We start from the raw sequence: 19,920 nt of genomic DNA, 5'->3' as shown, positions 1-19,920 counted from the left end.
TTCCAGTAGCCAGAACCCATGCGGGACCCTGTATGTGCTTGGGACACCCCACCTATATGGTACTGTTGGTTCCAGGCACTGGAAGTGGGGCTTGGAAAGTCCCCAAGAAGGCATTCCAAAGGCAAAGTGGTGGTGTTGGGAGAGGGGTCCTGAAGCACAGGGCCCGGGGCAGGGATCCTGACCAGGGTAGAGCTGACCAGTGGGTGAAGTTTGAGCAACATTAAGACTAAACAGCAATCACTTCCAAACTCTTAGGTGCTTTAGCTATAAGGGGGGTGGGGGTGGGGGATGGAAAGCTGTTGTCAGGAGGAAGCCAGCTGGAAAGTTCTAGTATTTATTCTCTTTGTGGGTTTGGTAAAAGACACTTTTCGCTTTTAAATTGTGTAAAATGTTCAAAGAATTGCTTTTCCTTTCAAGTGGCCAGCTCAGCCCAGCTGTCTGTGAATGCTCTGAAACCCTCTGTGAGCTGGCCCAGGGTGGACATTAGACCTCCTCTTTACCTAGATGCCCTTCTAAACAGGTTTAAAGACCGATTATGGCAGAGCTACCATGATGGGAGCAGGGAGAGAAGTGGACAAAGCCAGGCTGACTTCCTGACGCTGCCGCTTTGGGCAAGTGGGTTCTGAGCCCCTGGGGCTGAGACCAAGATTAAACCTATACGGGGTATCTGTACCCACAGAAAAGGTCCCTGTATGAACTCAAAGTGTAAAAGGCAAATTTGAGCAGCATCTCTAGAGAAGAAAAGATACACCAAAGCACTCACTGCTTTCAGCTGTTTTATTGCTAAACTATCACGATATAAGCCGTATAAAAATACTTTACATATAGCAAAAATAAACTACATTAAACTGGAGATTAAAAACATTTTGCATAGGAATGTGATGTATTCAAACTTCCTTAACAGTCAGGATTTTTAAAACCTAAGCCTTCCAGCACCACCCTGTTGGAGAGAATTGTTTGTTGGAGAACTACTTAAGGCATGGTCAACATTTTCTCCCCTCTGAGGGCTGTAGAGGCAATGGGGGTAAGGGAGGTTCTTTGACAAGGTGCTCAGGGTCTAAACTTGTCCCAAGGGCAGTGCTGAAAGCCCGGGCCCTAATGGAAAATGTATCCTTTGCTTCCGATGCATCCGACCCGGGACGGGGCAGGTGTTTGGGCTGCCGACAGCTGCATGAAGGCAGGGTGTTAAACGTTTTTTCCAACACCCAACATCCCGTCTCCTTTTCAGAGGGGCTCGCTTAGGGACCATCTCCAGCTCACCAATCACAGAAACGTTTGTTTTTAAACAAACTGAGTTAACGTGGTGACGTTGGCTATAACCGAAGGTACTCCCGACAGCGGAGGGAAACTGATGTTTGCAATCACAGTCCTTTGTGACACTTAAGCATTTAGCTGGAATGCAGGAAAACCCGTGCATTGGCTGGTTTGGCTCCATGAGGTTTAAGGCCTAAGCCCTGGGCTTGGAAGACTGGTGGTTAGGATGTGTTGGGTACCTGCTAAAGGGTCATCCCTCCAAAAAAAAAAAAAAATGGATGCCGGACCTTGTCAGGAATGTCCCAACCCCCATGCCTCCTGTAAACGTGAACAAAATTGTTAGCCGGACCTCTGACGGTCTTTCAATTGTGAAAAGAAAGCACTTGGGAAGCGTTTTTTTGACATGAAAACAAACACGTTCAGCCTCCCTTTAGTCTGTTGTAACAACCAGAACATATCTGCTTCCAATCTAAATGTTGCAGCTCCCACGCTGGCCAAGACGGACTTCCTGAGACCGACGTCTTGGCTACTGGATGTAAACGAGAAAGGCCCCGTCAGTCCTTTCCAGTTTTTCGAAGGAACCATCCGGATTCATCTAGGGTGTGTCTATGCTGGAAAACTCTGCATGTCCTTTGGATAATGCGTACAGGGGTTACCTAGCGGGATTTGGTCAGCTCTGTAAACGGTAGCCTGCACCCAGGGTTCTGTGAACTTTGCGAAGTCTTTCAGAATCCCGTTCCCACACAGGCGGTTTTGTTTTTAACTCACGGTCACCTACTAGGCCACTTCTTTGGGGGATCTAAACACTTTACAAGACCGTTCTCCTCCGTGACCAGACGCAGGCTCAGAGGTGAAGTCCGTGTCCTCTCTGGCAACAGATGGTTCCTTTTTCCACAAAGCCATCCCCCTTCTTTCTCCAAAGATGCTTTCTTCTAAGACTCAGGTGACTGATAAACTCTGAGGTGGGTAGTTTCGTAGGGCTTTTTTGGGGGGTGGGGTTGTGGGGGGGGTTTTTTGTATTTTTGTTTTGTGTTTTTGCTAGCACGATTCACAAATTTTCAAGGATACATCCTTTCTCGGGGTGGGGGGGGGAGGCGGAAATCCTCAGCATATGTAAAAAGAGACACTTGCAAGAGATTTCAACCATTTATAAATATTTTCTAATTCCAACAGGGGTGTGTGATATTTTCGGGACAGATAAAAAGCATAAAAATACAGGTAAGAAAATAAAATTTAATAACCTACTTTGGGTTGCTATTATATATTATCAGGCAGCAGTATTTTTTGTACATACAGGAAGACTTGCAAACTCTGGAAATATACTACATTCAGCAACACCGTAGATTCCTGTTAGCAATGCTACATATTTACATTACCTTGGATGTAGCAAGTGCAAACCTCCACCTGAGATCCTTCTCACACGTGCAACACACACACCTTTCCCACTTAGACATCCTTACTTTCTCCTTCTCTGTAGAGGATCCTATTGCCTCTTCCCAGACTGAAAATATTTTGTGAGCAATTCCTCTTGGCAAAATCTCCTCCTGGCATTTGTTACTGACCAAACTTTCTCGCTAGCTGTCGGTTCCTAATACACATTCTCTCGCCTGTTTATGTCTCAAAACTAATGCTTTTTGCTTCTCTTTCCTTCGCTATTTGGTAGAGTTGTTTATGAAAGGGCTTCCTCTAATAGCCAGCCTAGGTGGTCTCAGAAAAAGCTTGTGCGTGCGTTATACACACACACGTACGTGCACAGGTTTGTGCAAGAGTTGGAACTAGCAGGAGGCCCTTTTCACTAACCTAGAAGATTGATGGAAAACGCGTTAGCCCTTGTTCGCCCCATCCAGGCACAATGAAGCAGAGCGACTTTGCTATAATAGCAGGAAGGCACTTGGGTAAAACATTCAGATAACTGAGGAAGGCCAATATCCCTCATGTGCAAAGAAAAAAAAAAGGGAAATGGTTCCTAGCCAGGTCAAGTGAGAACAGATCTCTCACCAAACACTAACTCTGTCCCAGCGAAGTCCAATATTGCTGGAGAGATGCTTTGGGTAAAGCTGCTGGTGTAAGGAAACTTTTCGTGAATTAGGAAGAATTTCACAGCCCAGGAGCCCCGCGGCAATTTGCGTAAAAGAGGTTTTGCTAAACTTTGTGCTTGGGGTTGTGGTGCAAGAGAGGTCCCCGGTTGTTAGGGGGAAAACAAATGCTAGGCCTCAATTAAAAGGTCACACCCTGGGCGTTCTGTCCACTCTCTGGAGCACCAGACCCACCGGGCTGTGGTCACCAAGCCTCACGTTCCTGGCAGAGCTGTTGGGAAGGTTTAACCTCCGGATGACCTTGACTAGGAAGCCAGGACTTGTAAATGCCACAGGGAGACCTCAACGGCCAGGATTCTCTTCCTACGCTTCTCCCTAGCAGATCTGAGAAATCACGAAGCAGAGCCTTTCGAAGAGCGCCGGGACCTCTGCATTCTGTTTTTGATTACGGGGGAAGAAACCGAATGGCCGAAAACGAATCCCTGGCTCGTCCCGGGGTGTCCACGGTAAATGCAAACAGGAACGCATCTGGGTGATGAGAACCCACCCCTGCGGAGGACTCAAGAGTTTTCTGTGTTTGCAGAAACTGCACCAGAGGACGCAGGCTCATGAGGGCTCGATGTGCGCAGTGGAGACAGAATTTGGGGGCCAATCACCATACAAGCGGTCCGGGCAGAGCTCTGTCCAACTGCGGACTGCCCGTGGGCTGGTTCTCTTCGATGTGGATGCAGGCGGCTAATGCAGACAGGTCTTGGGGACCGAGGGATGCTTGAAAGGGCTTCAGGTAAAGATCACCAATGAACTTTGGGGGCCACAGCCTGCGATGGCGTCCCACGTGGAGTCGAGGCCAGAAGGAACGCTGCCCTTCTCACGGGGGAACCCACTTAGAAAAAGAAATGCTTAGGCCTGCTCATTGCCATTTCTCACAATTTAACCAAAATACCTTCACTTTTTTTTTTTTTTTTTGGTGGTTTTAGCTCCTCTTCAATTCCTTCTCAAAATTCAATGCACATGCCTGAGATTGTTGTTCCTCGCTAGTTTACGGGGGAAAAAAAGCACTCTGGCCGTTAGGAAGAAAGCAAGCGAGACCAGCAGAAAGCCATTAGGTTGCAGGGGTGCGGAGGTGTTAACACTGCAGCTGCGGTCCCTGCTCGAGTCCTACCGCCCGCTGCAGGGGTGAGGAACTGCTGGCCTGGAGCGAGCCCCACCCTCCAGCCAGCTTTTTGAAGCAGAGGAAAAAAAAATAACGTGTACACGTGTCATAACTTAACGCCGAGTTTTAACAGGCCATCTTGTTAGGGGCCACTTGTGCTTCAGAATGAGAAAACTCAAAGTAAGGCTTTCGCTGTGGCCCAACCGTGGCCAGGAACAGGCGATCCCTAAGGATGACGGTCCGGCTTCCGTTTTTCTTCAGCCCATAAGCCAGACTCTTGGGTCACGTTCCCTTGGTTGCTGTTTGAAAACTCCTTTTCCTGGAAAAATGAACGCAGGGCTGGGGTTTAATGACACGGCCCACATCTTCCACCCCCCACCCCAGCCCACGCCCTGAGCCCCGGTCAGTCGGTTCTCGGGGCCGTCGCGGCGTGCTGTCTTGTGCAGAATGTGGTTTTTTTGGTCAGCAGGCACTTAAGGACACCATGAAAGTCAACCGAGATGCTCTTTGGGATTTAAAACAAAAATCAAAAAGGCAGAGCGTTCTCCCTGGTGTTTACACAGAGAGGTGGCGAGCTCCTCAATCGAGGGTCAGCTTTTTGCCAGAACATGGTCCCGCGTGTGGCCTCCGGGCCAGGAGATGTACAGGAAAGAGAACAGAAGGTGAGAGGCAGCGGAAGGCTCCGAGGGGTCAGATACGGAAGGTGGCTTGCTAATGGCATCTTCTACGTCTGGTTTCTGGCGGGAGGTCCTGAAAACTCCTTCCTGATAATTTCATTAACTACAAAAGAAAAGAGAAAGAGGGAGAGAGAGAGGAGGGGCGAGTGAGAGGGCACCAACAACACGGGTTGGATTAGCTTTCTAGAACCTTTAAACAAACCACGCTTTTGTTCTCTCCGATAATACGTTGGACAATTTGTAACGTAAGAAATGCCTTCCTGTGCTTTTTCTGTTCTCCTGGACAGTAATATTTTGTGCTACGGATGTGTTTGTGAAGGGAACTTTAAAAAATCGTGGCAGAAATTGAGCTGGGCCCTAGGGCAGGATCTAAGTATGTTCAGGCTCTCTGCTGACTACCACACTCCTTCTGTTATTACAGCATCCGGAAAATACCTACTACGAGACTAAACCATAGTTGACCCACAAAGCATTCAGTTCTCAAAAGAGACTTTTCAAAAGAGAGTAGATGGAGATACCACTGAGAGTAGCCATCAGTGTAGACGACATCTCTCTCAGCACAACCAGAAATTCTGGCCTTACCCCTCCCCCCGCCCCTGCCACCCATGCTAGGGAAGTGTCCTCCGTCTGAGGGGCTCTGGAAAATTCGGTCACCCCCTCCCCCAGAAGGGAACCAGGAATGTAATGCCGGCCCCTGACATCAAGAAGCTGGTTCTCTTCTCCCATCTCGGCCTCCTTATCCAGGGCCCCTGTCTCTGTAAGCAAGGCAGGAAGGTCTTAGAATGGGGATCTGGCAAAAAAAGAAAAAAAACTTTCTTGGTAAAAAGTTGCTCTCTGCAGCAGCCCAGATCCGAGGCAGGGGGTGTGCACAAACCCGAGGGCTGTGTGCGCCCTCGCCTGTGCAGTGGGATGGGTCGACTGGTCCCAGGGGCAGGAGGAGAGGGGAGAGGAGGGAGACCCCTGTTGGGTGCCTTCGAAGGTACTTAATCTCCCCTCCCCAGCCTCCTCCCGCAGTCCTCTTCGTGGGTTTCGTCTTTGATTACCTTACTGTAATCCTCCCTGCTTATTTTCTGTTTCTGTTGAGATTTGCTCCAAGCCCCCCCACCCCACGCTCAAGCGGAGCCCTCCTAGGTCCAGCATGCTCTTCCCAGAAGACCCCTGCGTGGACGAGTCTGCAAGCCCCAGGGAAAGCGCAGAACTTTCCCAAAAAAGCCAACTGCCCTTGAGCTGGAAAAGGCACGCTTGGCCTTGGGCTCCCTCACTCCACTGGTAGCGGCGTGACTCTACCTCTCTGTGCCTCGGTTTTCCCCTCTGGTAAGCGGAACCCACGACGTGTACGGCTTAGTCCCCGGTAGGCACTGAGGCCCATGCCTGCTCCTGGCGCCCGCCTGGCAAATGGTGTTCCGTAGCGGCTGGCTCCACTCCCCACACCCCCAGGCTCGGGGTCAGACTCTGAATGAGTGCTTCGCCTCGGTGGGCTTCGTTTTGTGCTAGAAACTATTGAGGCACCGCTCCCTGTTCTTCAGGTATGTGCTGAAAGCACGTGCGAGGTGGGAGTTCGGGTTAGCATCCCTTCTCTGCTGCCTCCTTACTTGAATTTGCCTCAGTCTCCCCATCTGTAAATCGGGTCTAAAAACGTCACCTCCCTTCTAGGGTCCTAGAGGAGCTTGGATAAGATCCTGCAAGCAATGGACTTGTCACAGTGCCCCGTGTCTGGCAGGTGTTCACAGCATGGGGCACATTAGGTATGAGATGTTATACCTACGGAGGTACACGTGCATAGTATTAGCACAGCAAAACGTGGCCGCGGATCCATTAATAGCTCAGAGGATGAATTCACATTCAGCAAACCAACGTTGTTGACCGGGCACTTACTGTATACCAGGTACTGGCTGAGCTGACTCCCAGGGGCCCTAAAGCAGGAACCCAGCCCACCCTTCTGTGAACCCTGCCCGGGCCTGGTAAGCTGAGAGCCCTTTGTGAGGCAGGCAGGGAGCCACAGGGGGAGCAGAATGCCAGGGGGAGGGAGGTGGGGTCAGTGCAGCTTCATGGGAAGCTTTTCAAAGCCCGGATTCTGAAGGGCTTCCTGTTTTCTCAATCTAGGAAACCAGAAGAGTCGATCCTTAATGGAAACTTTCCACAGCCTCGGCTTTCTAAAAATATCTGGTAGGCAGCCATGTTGGCACCACGGCCCTCACTAAAGGGTCGCTCCCCCTCCTCAGAAGGCAGGGGCTGGGGCCGGGGCAGGGGATGGAAGGTAGGCGCCGTGTTCAAGCACAGAGACGCTCTGCCCGCTTCCTGGAAGCTAGAGTCAGGTAGATGCTAATAGTCGCGTCTGGAAAACTCCGGACAGCGTGCACTTAGACCTTCATGTGGTTGGGGGTGGCGAGGGGGCGGCTGTGGGCCCAGGCCCCGAAGTGAGGCCCACTCAAACCCCGCAGGAACCTCTCTGGCTAGAGGAACCTTCTCTTGCTGAAACCTCAGGGCTGGCTCCCCTGGCTGGGAGCAAGGAGAGAGTTCTAGAGCAGGAGTGCCAGCTGGGTGTTGGCAGGGGCAGCGCCGGCCCTCCCCCCCCAACTTGGGGGACCTCGAGCCCAAGACGTGGAGGGTGTCTGCTCCAGAGCCGGGTCTCCTGTCTGCAGGGAGGTCTCCCCTCTGCAGCCACAAGAATTCAAACCGGTTCCCTGATGCCCACCATGCAACCTCTCCCTGGGTCCTCCCCCGGCTTCTGTGCTGGATGGGGGGGCTCCTGCCTCAGCCCTGCCGCACCTCCTTCTCCAGCTCTCGTCTCCCTCTGCAGCTCTACCTGCTTAAGGTCTCCCTTACGCAAAAACCCCGCTCTGGGTGCCCCCTGCTTCCCTCGCCGGCCACGCAGGCTTCTACCTGCACTCTGCTGGTAGAGTAGCCCGGCAGCCCCTTTCTCCTCACTCCTCCATTCAAGGCTCTGCTCCCTCTCCTGCTCTGCACTGCATCCCCCCCAGTCCTGCCCAGTCTCCTCCAGGTATCGGTTCCAGGCAGTTTACCAGCTCCTGCTTTATGTTCTTGTTCCCCCACGGAATCCTCAGCTTTTAAACAGGGCTTCGGGAAGTGCTCAGTGACGCCCTTCTGAGCTTCCTTTTTCTCCTCAAGTGGTAGGTAGCCTCAGGTCCCACAGACAGCTCTGGGCTTCGTCCCCACTCTGAGTGCTGAAACACGGTTCTGTATCAGCCTTCTGCGTTCCATCCAGTCAGTAAATGCTTTGAGCATCTATCCTAGGCCAACTTTTGTATCTTTCCTCCCACCTCTTCCCAAACTGGGCCACACGCATTTTCTCCAACAGCCCCTCTCCTCGTCCCAACGCCACCTTTGCACGGAAGCTGTCTCCCACTCCTACCTACCCTCGGGCCCTCACTTCCTCCAGAAGCAAATAGCGAATTCTCACAATGCTTTGCTTGCAACCTCCTAGGCCAGGTTATCTGAGTTTCCTGTGTCCTCAGGGTGCCATGCATACAGCAGGTACCTAATGTATGCATCTCAGCCCCCCACAGATAACCCACACCACAGCCTAGGTCGCTTGGTTTGGGGAAGCTGTCTTTCCTCTGCCCTCCAATTGACAAATGGGTTGCCAATGTGTTACTTGTCTGGAACCTTTTCTCTACAAAAGAATATAAGCCATTCGCATTTATTGAAGGCTGACTGCGTGCCACGCACTGTAATAAATGCAAAGTTTTTCTTACGCCAAACCTAGCAATACAAGCCTCGCCTCATAGTTGGAGATAGGCAGTCCCCTGCCATACCAGGTGATGGAATTGCGATTTGAACTCAAGGCCCATGTATTAGCCTGAACCCTAGATGGCTACACAATTGATGAGACCGTGCTATTAAGTGCAGAAGTCATCATGTTTTTTCCATGGTCCTGGCGTCCTCAGTGTCGTGTGTGTGTGTGTGTGTGTGTGTGTGTGTGTGTGTGTGTCAGGAAAAGGCGAGGGCAGCCTCTGCGAAGTTAACAGCAGAGAAGGCCATATGCTGAGTGGTTAAGGCGGTCATTGAGTATCACTTTCACAGAACAGAGTTGAGGCTAATGGTGTCGCCTCTACCACAGGCAGCCCTGACCTTTTATCACCCCTAGCGCGAGGCGCCGCGATGAAAACATTGATGAATGTGTACAACCTCAGGGTGATTTCTAAGCCTGACACCTAAGGCTGAAACCAGAAAGGAAAAGATCGACAGATGTAAGTATATTATAATTATATATTTTTCTCTTTAAAACTCTGGAAAAATCAGGCAGAGAGAATAAAAATAAAACCCTTCTAATAAAGGGCTGTTGGCATAAAAAGAATATGAGGGATCATCAAACTTCTTCTGTAAAGGGCCAGACAAAAATATTTGCAGTGCTCTGGGCCCCCTACTCAACTACCCAGCTCTGCCCTGTGGTGTGAAAGCAGCCATAGACAGTATGTGAGCAAACGGACATGGCTGTGTGCCAATAAAACTTTATTCGCCACAACAGACCGGGGGCCAGATCTGAACAGGCCAATTGCCAACTGGTGTGAGACTTAGTGTACCAGCCCCTAGTATATACCACGGCAGAGCAGTGTCTTTTCACCTACTTTTTTTTTTTAGGGGGGGAGGGGAATAAAGCCAATGCCTCTTACTTGTGCTGTTCCTCAAACAACCCTAGGTGTTTATGTCTACACACTTGGATTTCTCTTAGCATCCCACTCTGCCCTAGGAATGCTACGATTCACTTGAAGGGCCAGACACCTGCAATACTGACTTTCATTCAGCTGAGCTCAGACAGAGGTTCTCAAACTTTACCTTGCAGCACAGCTGCTCAGAGGTGGACGTAGAAAACCACATGGATATACACGGTAGGTGTAATTTAAAAGCCCGTCAAGGGTAACTTTGACTCTGGGCCTTTTCCCCTTAATTGCTGACTTTGGAACTTAATTCCCCGAAAAAGCAACAACAGGAAGGAGTGGAGAGACTCCCCTCCTGTTTCTCTCCCCGAAGCCTCAAGCATGTTTTCTCAAATCTGGTTAGATCGTGTGAGTGCCCACAAGAGTCTGGGGGCCAGCCACAAAGGCCACAGCCAGAAAGACACTCCTCGAGCTTGGACAGGAAGGGGGGAGGCTGCATTCTCTAGGCCAGAGAGTCTAAGAGCCAGGATAGGGGCAGGGTCCACTCACTACCCTTCTTCATCCCGCAGGGCTTTGCCGAATCTCCTCTCGAGACCCATGCTTGGGGCAAGGAGGCTGGCCCAGGAAGCCCGTGACGTGCGCTCTGGGTGATTCTGTCCCAACTGCCGTGAGGTAAAGCTGCTGGGACAGCTGAGGGTGAGCACCCGGCCTCTTCCCCATTAGCATGTGGAAAAGGGCTGAGCAGGCAAGGTGGCCCTTGGCCCTTCTCCTGGGATGCCGATCTCAAAACTGAAACGATCTGTCCTCTAAGAACAAAACTCTTTTTCGCTCTGCTTTTTGCTGGCTCAGGAACTTTCCAGCCACCTCTGTGTGCTCTGGGGGAACAGTGAAGAGCTTTCCAGATGGGCCAGGCCAGACTTTAGACTCAGCGAAAAAGACAAAAAAAAAACCCTCGACAGGCCTGAAGCCCAAAGCCTTGGGTGGGGTCTGAGAGGTACAGGATAGTAAATCCCCCAGGGGCCCTGGACATCAGAGCCAGCTTGCCGAAGTTCCCAGGCCCCTGTAAGGTCAGAAGCATTGCCAAGTGCTAATACCAGGGAGGGAAGAAACACGCTTTAAAAAGGCCCCTTCAGGACTCTGAGAAGTGGTTTACACTGTCCACACTGACATTTTAGCTGCATTTTTGTCACCCTGAGTCCCGGATCCGAAGCCCTCGGGAGGGAGTCTGGCACCTGGTATTCAGCAAATGTTCCCTGACGGCATTGTTGCCTTTGTGGAAAGGGTTTGATAGTTGCTGTTGGAGAACGTGCCAGAGAAACACGCCCCCACCCAATACCCCTTATCAGCAGAGCCCATCCCTCCAGAATGTCCAGGCCACTGTGTGTGCTGATGGGCGTGGCAGCTGGCAGTGAATTTGGGTGCGTTTTCAGAACAGCTGGCAGAACAGCTGCTCAGAGGTACATACAGAAAACCACATGGACATACACCGTAGGTGTAATTTCAAAGCCCGTGTGATGCCGCCATGAGCTTCTGGGCCTGGCCTTGATGGAATGAACCTACTTTATCTGACCAGGGAACCCTTCAAAAGCCACAGCCCGATGAGCCAGGGAGATGTCAGGAGGCACGTAACCAACAACACGGCCGGCTGACTTCTGGTGAGTGTACTTCGTGTGCTGAATCGAATCGGCATGTGCACAGCATTCGGTCACAGCAACAGCATCTAAACAGCCGAGGCACAGAAAGGTAAAGCAACAGCCTCACCGTCCCAGGGGGACTCTACATTCACAGAGCATCCTGCCCCCTGTGCTGTCAAGTCTGCGTGAGTTCCCAGGCTCTTCTACGCAGGCCCAGAATCCAAAGTCGACTGAGGTATAGGTCCAGTGCTTGAAGCTACATCAGGGGCTCTGCCGAGTTCAGTGGGAAAACCACAGCTCTATCCTGGACCAAGCACAGTACCCTCCGAGAGCAGCTTCCCGGGGCTTCTGATCTACCTTCCCTGTCTCGTTCCCCAAGTCAGAGAGTCTTACTTAACTGGATACACCAAGCAACATGTACAAAACCAAAAAGGAGCTGGTCCAGTGCAGGAGCAGAACTCTCAGAGGTGGGAAGGGGGCCTTGCTATACTCTTCCTGGGAGGGGGTGATGGGGCCCCTGGGAGAACATGCAAATTCCCAGGGCCTCCTCTCCTCTCTCTCCTCCCCGCCCCATCCGTGAGCTCCAGCCTCCCAGACCAGCTCAGGGATGGACCCCAGGGGTGTCCCCTTACAGAGCGATGGGGGCTAGCCTGCAGGAAGTGGCGTCTGTGAGGACGGTTGGAAAAGATTTCTTCTACTAAAAGTAATTCAGGTTAAGGAAACACACAGCTGGAAAACAAAAGGAGAAGCAGAAGAGGTCAATTACCTTTGACTTTGATTTCTCGGATCAAAGATCACAGTCATTCTGTTTCATAATATGTTTTGTATCCAGCTAAGGTGTGTGTCTATCAGCTCTGAAAAAGATTGGCAAAATCATTTTTGAGAAGAAAAAAAAAATCACCTTTGACCTCTATTACACTCCGAACTCACGTTAATATCATCCGTTTAATGGGTAGCTCTTCACCTAGGGCCAACTCAGAACCCAGGACAGAATTGAACCCTCTGACTGTAGTTTAAGCCCACATTCTGTATCCTCTTAAAACCACTGTGCCGGAATTAACCCCAAACCAGTGTAGTAGTCACTGAGAGGAGGGACTTAGTGCCAAGAAATGAGGGTCCCTGAGATCAAAGGGCACCAGCGAGGTGATGGGGTTTTGTTTTGTTTTTTCTAAGCTAGACAAAACAGCCCTGCCTCCTACAGGCCACGGAGCTGCGAATCAGGGCCGACTGAAGAGAGAAAAACGTACACGCTAGCTTCTGCAGCAGAGAACGTCAGAATTACACGAGGAATCGATTCAAACGTAACCCTCCTTCAGGCTTTTCTCCGTGCTAAATTTGACCCGTTTCCTTCTTACAAGTGATAGAACCTCAGTGCGCATGCAAATTCATAAGACTGCACATTTTCTTCCTGGTTTTTTTTTTTTTTTTTGGTTGACAGTGAAAAAAAGTTCCTATTTTTATAGCTCCTGCCCAGTCAGCACACGGAGGGCCCTTAAAAGGGGGTGGTGATGAGTGTACATTACAAGCAATAAACTCCCCCTCTACAGCAGTTTTCCAATCCCTTGTTCTCTTAATCCCCTTTAAAAAGTGCCAGAGTAAAAGGCCAGGGTCCGTTTTGCCTGCACTTAGAAATGTTTTCTGGGATGAATTTCTTACAGGGAGGGATCCAACTTTTACCAGCTGTAGCTTTATCAGCATCGTTGGGCAAACCAGGATGCTCTTTCAGAGGCGAGGCACGGACTCCCGGAAATCTCCCCTTCAAGGTGGAGAACCCTCAAATAATGAGAGCTTTCCGGCAGGTCTGTAGTTAACGGGCCTGAACTCCCCCAGGCTGGGCTCCATTCGGGTTGGCTGGGTTGGGGCTAGTAGGCACAGCAGAAAAGAACCAGCTCCTCCCGGGCAGTTGCTGTGAACAGTTTGGACCCTGCATTTCAGGCCACCTCCCGAAGCAAAACCATCCACTCCCCCAAATTCCGGGTGGCCGTGGCCCCACCAGCAGTTTCCTCACTGGACTGCCTTGGCTCCAGTGCACGGTGGCTTGTTCACCCCAAGAGCAAAAGGCATCGTCAGACCATTCATTCGAGGCCTTAAAATACCATCTGTACCCCAAGAGTGGTCAAATTAATGTCTTCAGACTTTGCCACCTAACTACCCACTGGGCATCCCAAACTGAATATGGCCAAAGCCCATTTCCTGATTCTCACACCCGCCCCCCCCCCCCCCCTTGTTCCCATCATAAGAAACCTCACTCTCTTCTTCCGGTTGTTCAGACCAATCTTGGTCACCGTTCACATCCCTCCATATGCAAATGCTTCTGGGTTTACCTTCAAACTATATCTGGGAACCAGCAGCCCCTACCACCTCCTGTCTTGATCACTACATCGGCCGCTCCCCTGTGTCCCTGACCCGGTGCTGGGATCCCTGGTCTCTGCCCAAGAACTGGTGGCACTGAAGGCAGAGCACTTGGTCAGTCGTTACTCCCAGAAAAACCTTAGGTGCTCTAAGGGCCAACAGGTTCCACTCTATCCATCTACACTCAGTAGACATCAAGTGCCACGCACAGGTCCAAGGTCACATGCTTGGAGCAGCGAGCCCAGTCTAGGGGGGAGCCCCGGGGACCATGCCCTTAAGTCCAGCCAGCCAGTACCCGAGAAGCAAGCCCTGCTCTGACTCTGCTCCCCAGCCCTCATCAAGAGTGTTCAGAGAATTTATAAAGCATTCATCTAACTGGTTTGCAGCCTTTTGAGGTACAGCTTCCTGTTTAGTCATGAAGTTTCCCTCCTTCACGGCCTGTTTCTTGGTGCAAGGCAGAGGCGACAAGGGGAGAGGAAGGGCCTATTTCCATTCAACTAAGACCCCAACCTCAGCTCAAGACCCAGCCACCCACTTCCCCGCCAGCCGTCTCTGGGGAGTGGTGGTAGAACGCTCATTGCTCAGGTCAGGTTAGCGAGGCACGGAAAGATGGAGAGGTTTGTCCAGGACCGGGCCCCTGCACCGGGCAGAGCTCAATAAAGCCCCAGCTTCATGGGCCTTAGGCCCGGGTTCCCTGTAGGGAGATGATCAGGCTGTCTTGGGAGCTGGGTGAAAATGCAGACTGGTGTCAGAAGCCCTTGGAAAAAAAGCACTCTGCCGGTGACAGCCATGCAAGTCTCCTGGCCCCTTGCTGAGCCACAGAATGGGAATAACAACACCTTCTTGGCAAGGATTCTCTGAGGATTGAATAAGATGTTCTACCTGGTCTGTTGGCAGGTATTGATAAGCTCTGCGATATGGCCCCCAAAGAAGACCCATGGAAGAGTAAGAGGGAAGGGTGAGAAAGGGGACAGAGGCCAGGCCAAAGCATCCTCTCTAATAACCAAGAATAGGATCCTGTTTCCCTCTGCGGTTCCCTCTGCGGTTCACGGGAAGTAGGTTCCCTCGATCGGCATGGCTGCTCTGGCCAGTTGTTAGTAATATGGAGGTGGATGGCAAGAGAGGCAGCCATGTTTAGAGTTACCTGGGTGACACCTACACCCCCGCCCCCCGCAAAGCCAAGGAGAGCAGCCTCTGGTCCTAGAATCATTGCCCCATTGTGTGGTCTTTTATGAGGCTACAGCTGAAGACCTACACGGCGATGTTGCATTTTTACAACACTAGGCATAAAGCGGTGAATCCTCCCACTGGTGCTGTGGATTAGATGATCATTGAAGACAGGGATTGGAAGTGCTTCCCTTATTAATCAACACTGGAAATTAACGTGCAAGCACATGGTATCGACGGATGAAGTGCAAAAACACAGACGGGAGAATGTGTCCTCTTGCCAAATCATACAGCTAACGTCCAGCCTCCTGAAAGCTCAGGCACGCGTCTCTAAGGGGGATGGAAGTAGATGGGAAGACCCGCGTGCACCTGTGTCATGCAGCTGACGGGACTCCTCGAACGGCCCAAGGTGCGTGCAGTCTGCTGGCTCTACGATGAAAACACTGATGTCCCTCCCAACCACAGTCGAAACTGCTACCACCTTATCCCCTTTCCCACGTTTCCCGTGATTACGCATCCGCTTCCAGTCTAGGGAACGACGATTTGGGCCTTTCTCTAAGCTACGCTGCCCTAGGAGAAAGGACTCACCAACTGTAGGAACTCAAGCCTGAGCTGGGTTTGCCCCTTCTGCCCAGTCCTTTTCTCCAATTCAGCAGAATTGTCTTCTGATTTCATGCAGCTACATTGCACCTCTCCCGGCGAGCAACCACACGGCTTCTAAGGTAGCAACCACAGGCAAGAAAGCATTCTAAACAAACCACGGCTTGCTTCCTTGTCGTCCTGCCATTTCATCATGCCTGGACCCCAAACCTCTGCTGAGAGGCATCAGCCACAAAGCAAGCGTTGCAAAATACGTTGTTGCCAAAACAGAAGCAAAAAGAAAGGCGCCGGTTGCTACATCCAGTGGAGATTCGGGAAAGAAAGGGCGCTCCAAACCCACAAATGAGCCTGTGACCGCCAATGAGATGATAAAATGAATACTTAATTGTTCGGGAAGCCATTTTTCTCTCTGGGGGTCGAAGGAATTAACCAAACACTTATGTCAAGACGTTTGAGTGCGTTTCTCCTTGCTGATGTGTGAGTTGGGATGGAGGCCGGGGAGACGGGTTAGCAGGTGGAATCCCGGAGAGGCAGGAAGCCCCTCCGTCCTGGGCCACTTTCCTCACGACACACAATGGCCTAACCCAGCCCCCAGGGGGGACACCCCTACACACATCCACACATTTCCAAAGCCCAGCAGAAGCCCGTGTCCCGTAAGGAGGCACCCTCCCCCTTCACACTCCCCCCCTCCACGATACCTTCCCATCATTTGGCACGTTGTGTCTTTACATCCACCCCCAAAAGATTTCCACCACATCTGCCTCCCTCTAGCCTGCAGCCTGGGTTAACGTAAGATTTGACTGACCTACAGACCGACCACCTGGGGGTGTAGGCCTGGCCCCAGGTTCATGGGCAAGCCCTCACCATGGGACCCAACCCTGGGCAAGCCCACCTGCCTTGGAGAGGGAGAGGGCAAGTGCAGGGCCAAGAACCCTCCACCTTCCTGGTTCAGCCAAGGGCCTGTGGGGCGAGGAGCGGCAAGATAAATCAGGGACGCCCCCCGCCCCCCGGACCATTCAGTCTACTCCTTCCAGAATCAAAAAAACTACTAGCTTTTGGAAAGAAATTTCACCAGGTCGGCCCAAACCCAGTCCTGAATGTTTCCGGGTGAGATTCACAGGCCTGGCCAGAGGAACTTGCTGCTCTCGACACAAAGGCTGTCCGAGGGACCAGAAAGGACTGTGTGTGTGTGTGTCATTATTCCAGGTGTCCCTAAGACGCATGTGGACAGAACGCCAACTCCTGACTCATCCCCTTATCAAACCTGTCACCTCCAGGCCCAGCCATGAAGTCAGTTGTGTCCCCAAAATGGCTATGTTGTGGCGCTAACCCTCAACATGATGGTATCCGGAGATGGGGCCTTTGGGGGTGACCAGAGTTGATGAGGTGATCAGGGTGGGGCCCCCATGATGGGATTAGCGCCCTCATCAGAGGAGACGCCAGAGAATTCGTGCGCTCGCCCTCCACCCTGTGCCGGCCCAGTGGAAGGTGCCCGTCCCAAGAGGGCTCTCACCAGAACCCCACCTCGCTGGCTCCCCGATCGCGGACTTCCAGACTCTAAACGGTGAGAAAATTAACGGCAGCCGAGCTCAGATACGCCCATAAGCCCTGTTCTGCCAGAGCACCTGCCTCTCTGATGTCTCCATTTACGCTCACACGGCATGCCAGCGAAGCGGCCAAGGTTAAGGGACTTGCCCGAGGTCAAAGGACTTTTCCAAGGCCACACGGCTGGTCCGCAGCAGGATCTGAACAAGGAGCAGACGCTGATGCTATGGCCCCAACGTTCCCACTACCACCACACCTTTATGCGGTCTGGGTCTGGGGCCGGGAGGCCCCCTCTCCTTGCTGTATGCATCAGAACCCACTTCTCTGTCCACACCCAGCCTCAACTGCTGCCTGGTTTCCTCCAGCCCAGAGCCCCTTCTCCCTGCTCCGCCCTCCAGTGACCTCACAAAGGCAGCCTTCCCGCGTCTGGTAAGGTTGGAGGAGTCTCTGAGGGCAGGGGCCACAGACCTCTCAGTGCAGGGGCTGAGCACAGTGGTGAGGGGCGCACGCCCTCAGGGCAGACTCGCGGGGAAACCGTGCTGGGGGCCAGACGGCGTGGGTCCGAATCTCAGCCTGCCACGTCCTGCCATGGGCTGGAGGCAGGCCCTGGCACATTCTGCGAATCTCTGGGAATCAATGAGTCACCACGTGACAGGTGCTTCCGACAGCGTGTGGCCCATCACGAGCAGTCTGTATTCATGGAGGGAACATGGGCCAATCCACTTCTCGAGCCTCAGTTCCTTCGTCCGCAGCGTGGGAATGACAACGTGTAACCTCGCAAGGGGTTGTGCGTGAATACAACCGGCTCCGGGTCAAGCCCACAAAAAAGTGTGCTCGCGCCGTTCCTATCCCCGTTGTTAACATGTGTTTTCACCGGCCACGTGGAGAACATTTGGTTAACAGGCTGAACTGATTGGACGGCCACCCTCTTTCCCCAGAGCACTTTCACCTCCGCAGCTATTTCTGCATTTTCAGAGTGGGCGGGTCTGAGGTCAGCCGTGCTCTCAGAGATGCCTTCTCACATCCTGCCGAGAGGGGCCCCTCCCAGGCCACCCTGCACAGAGTGCTGGCTGCCCTGGGCCAGCGGCGTGCAGATGCATAAGAGCCCTCTGAGTCACCCACGCTCTGCAAGCCAGAGGCCTCCGGAAGCCAGCCCCAGCATCAATCAGGTCCCGCACGGCACCCAGCCGCCCAGACATCTTACCAGCAAGACCTCGGAGCTTACGAGAAAAAGTGCCACGCTGCACCGAACTGTCCCCAGCTCTCAGGATGAGTAAACACGGCAGTTCTGGGGCTCTGGTTCCGAGTCAGAAGCCAAGGTGCTAACGGGGCGGAGGGTGTCGTTGGCGGGTGGGGAGGGCAGGCCGGCGTGCCGCCAAGATGGGAATTCTTTCACGGTTCTCCTCGGGCAGCCAGAACCTGCTTCTCGGGATGCAGATCGGGACAAAGACTGGACCCTGGGATACCCTAGCTTTTAGGGTTACACAGTAAAAATCACCCATGTACTTTTTGAGGGAAAACGGCTTGAGCTAACAATGCTGCTCACTCTAGTTAAGCTGGGGGGAGGAGATGTAAGAAGCCGAGAGTAGCCTGGCTCCCTTGTAGGACCGCAAGGCCAAGCCCAGGGCGCATGTCTAAAAAGCGACACGGTATTAGCACATCACAAGCCTTAAAACAGAGCTGAGGCCCGGGGCTCAGACGGCGCTGGTGGCTTCCCCGGGCAGGACAGGAGGCCTCCCAGCTTGCTCCTGGTGACCGTCTGATCCCGCAAAAGAGAAAAGCGTAAGCTCACATCCCACAAAACCACCAGCAACCTGCTTCTAGACCTAAAGGAACCCAAGCCTTCTCGTGCTGTCGATCTGATCCCGGCTTTGGGTGGCCATCTGGCAGAGCACAAAAGGCACCTTCTCCTCGGGCAGCCTGCGCTTTCTCAAGTATAACCAGCTCAGCCTCCACAGTCAGGGGCCCGTCCGATGGGAACTCCCGGGGATCCCAGAGGGTGACGGGTGAGTGGCTGGCGGACCACACCATGCACGGTAGGTGCCTGCATGCTGTGGACACCCACCGGATTCCACTCTGATGGACTCTCTCCCGCCAACACTCACGCACTCCTGGGACCTAGGGGCTGCCCCTCAGCCCCGGGAAAGTCCACACCTTTAAAATCAAAGAAAATACACTTCTCTGCCTCATCCTCTAGTCGCCTCCACCTTCCTTCCTACGCTTCAACCACGGCAAGCAGGCTTACACCCCAGGGCCTTTGCACTTCCTACTCTTGCTAACCTGGGATGCTCTTTCATTAGATATTTGCAAGGCTCTCTCATTGAGTATTGCTCGGCAACCAAAAAGAATGAAATCTTGCCGTCTGCCACTATGTAGATGGAACTAGAGGGTACTGTGCTAAGCGAAATTGGTCAGAGAAAGACAAATACCATATGACTTCACTCATACGAGGACTTTAAGACACAGAACAGATGAACGTAAGGGAAGGGAAGCAAAAATAATATCAGAACAGGGAGGGGGACAACACAGAAGAGACTCTTAAATATGGAGGACCGACAGAGGGTTACTGGAGGGGTTGCGGGAGGGGTGATGGGCACTAAGGAATCTACTCCTGAAATCACTGTCGCACTAGACGCTAACTAACTTGGCCATAAATTTAAAAAATAAATTAAAAAGAAAGGCTCTCTCTCCTTGAGCTCTCTGCCAAATGTCTCCTCCTCCGGGATCCTTCCCTTGCTAGAGGAGCAGGCCTCCGTGCTACCCCCTCTCTCGTATCACCTTTTCTCACAGCATTTGGTGCTACTTGGTTCTTGCGTTTGTGTTTGGACCGTGAGCTCGATGAGGGCAGGGACTTGGAGCCTTTCTGTGCAAACAGTGTCCCCA

General features: G+C 52.3%; 1 protein-coding gene and 1 long non-coding RNA gene across 8 annotated transcripts in view; one reads left to right on the top strand and one right to left on the bottom strand.

Annotated features, from left to right (window-relative positions):
- Positions 1-759: 759 nt before the first annotated feature.
- NFATC2 (nuclear factor of activated T cells 2) overlaps positions 760-19,920 on the bottom strand; it is a 159,466-nt gene continuing 140,305 nt past the window's right edge. For 3 of the 5 annotated variants that reach the window (XM_042930658.1, XM_042930654.1, XM_042930659.1), the window contains exon 10: positions 760-4,762. In XM_042930658.1, the coding sequence (XP_042786592.1) occupies positions 4,701-4,762 (62 nt within the window). In that variant the 3' untranslated portion in view covers positions 760-4,700. Of the gene's footprint in view, positions 4,763-4,928; positions 5,224-12,139; positions 12,228-19,920 lie in introns of those variants that run through there. The other 2 variants (XM_042930656.1, XM_042930655.1) reach the window with 2 other exon arrangements.
- LOC122215409 lies at positions 7,180-12,916 on the top strand. 3 transcript variants are annotated; one of them, XR_006200362.1, is made up of 7 exons: positions 7,180-7,286; positions 9,202-9,331; positions 9,832-9,970; positions 10,309-10,411; positions 11,313-11,394; positions 11,753-11,840; positions 12,551-12,916. It is a non-coding gene; the product is annotated as an uncharacterized LOC122215409 (long non-coding RNA). The 3 variants fall into 3 exon arrangements; XR_006200361.1 differs by having other exon boundaries at positions 10,309-10,435; XR_006200360.1 differs by lacking the exon at positions 10,309-10,411.

This window comes from Panthera leo, chromosome A3 (genome assembly GCF_018350215.1).
Source record: "Panthera leo isolate Ple1 chromosome A3, P.leo_Ple1_pat1.1, whole genome shotgun sequence".
Taxonomy (NCBI): domain Eukaryota; kingdom Metazoa; phylum Chordata; class Mammalia; order Carnivora; family Felidae; genus Panthera; species Panthera leo.
Note: the sequence above shows the minus strand (reverse complement) of the source record. Positions and strands in the feature narration are given on the sequence as shown.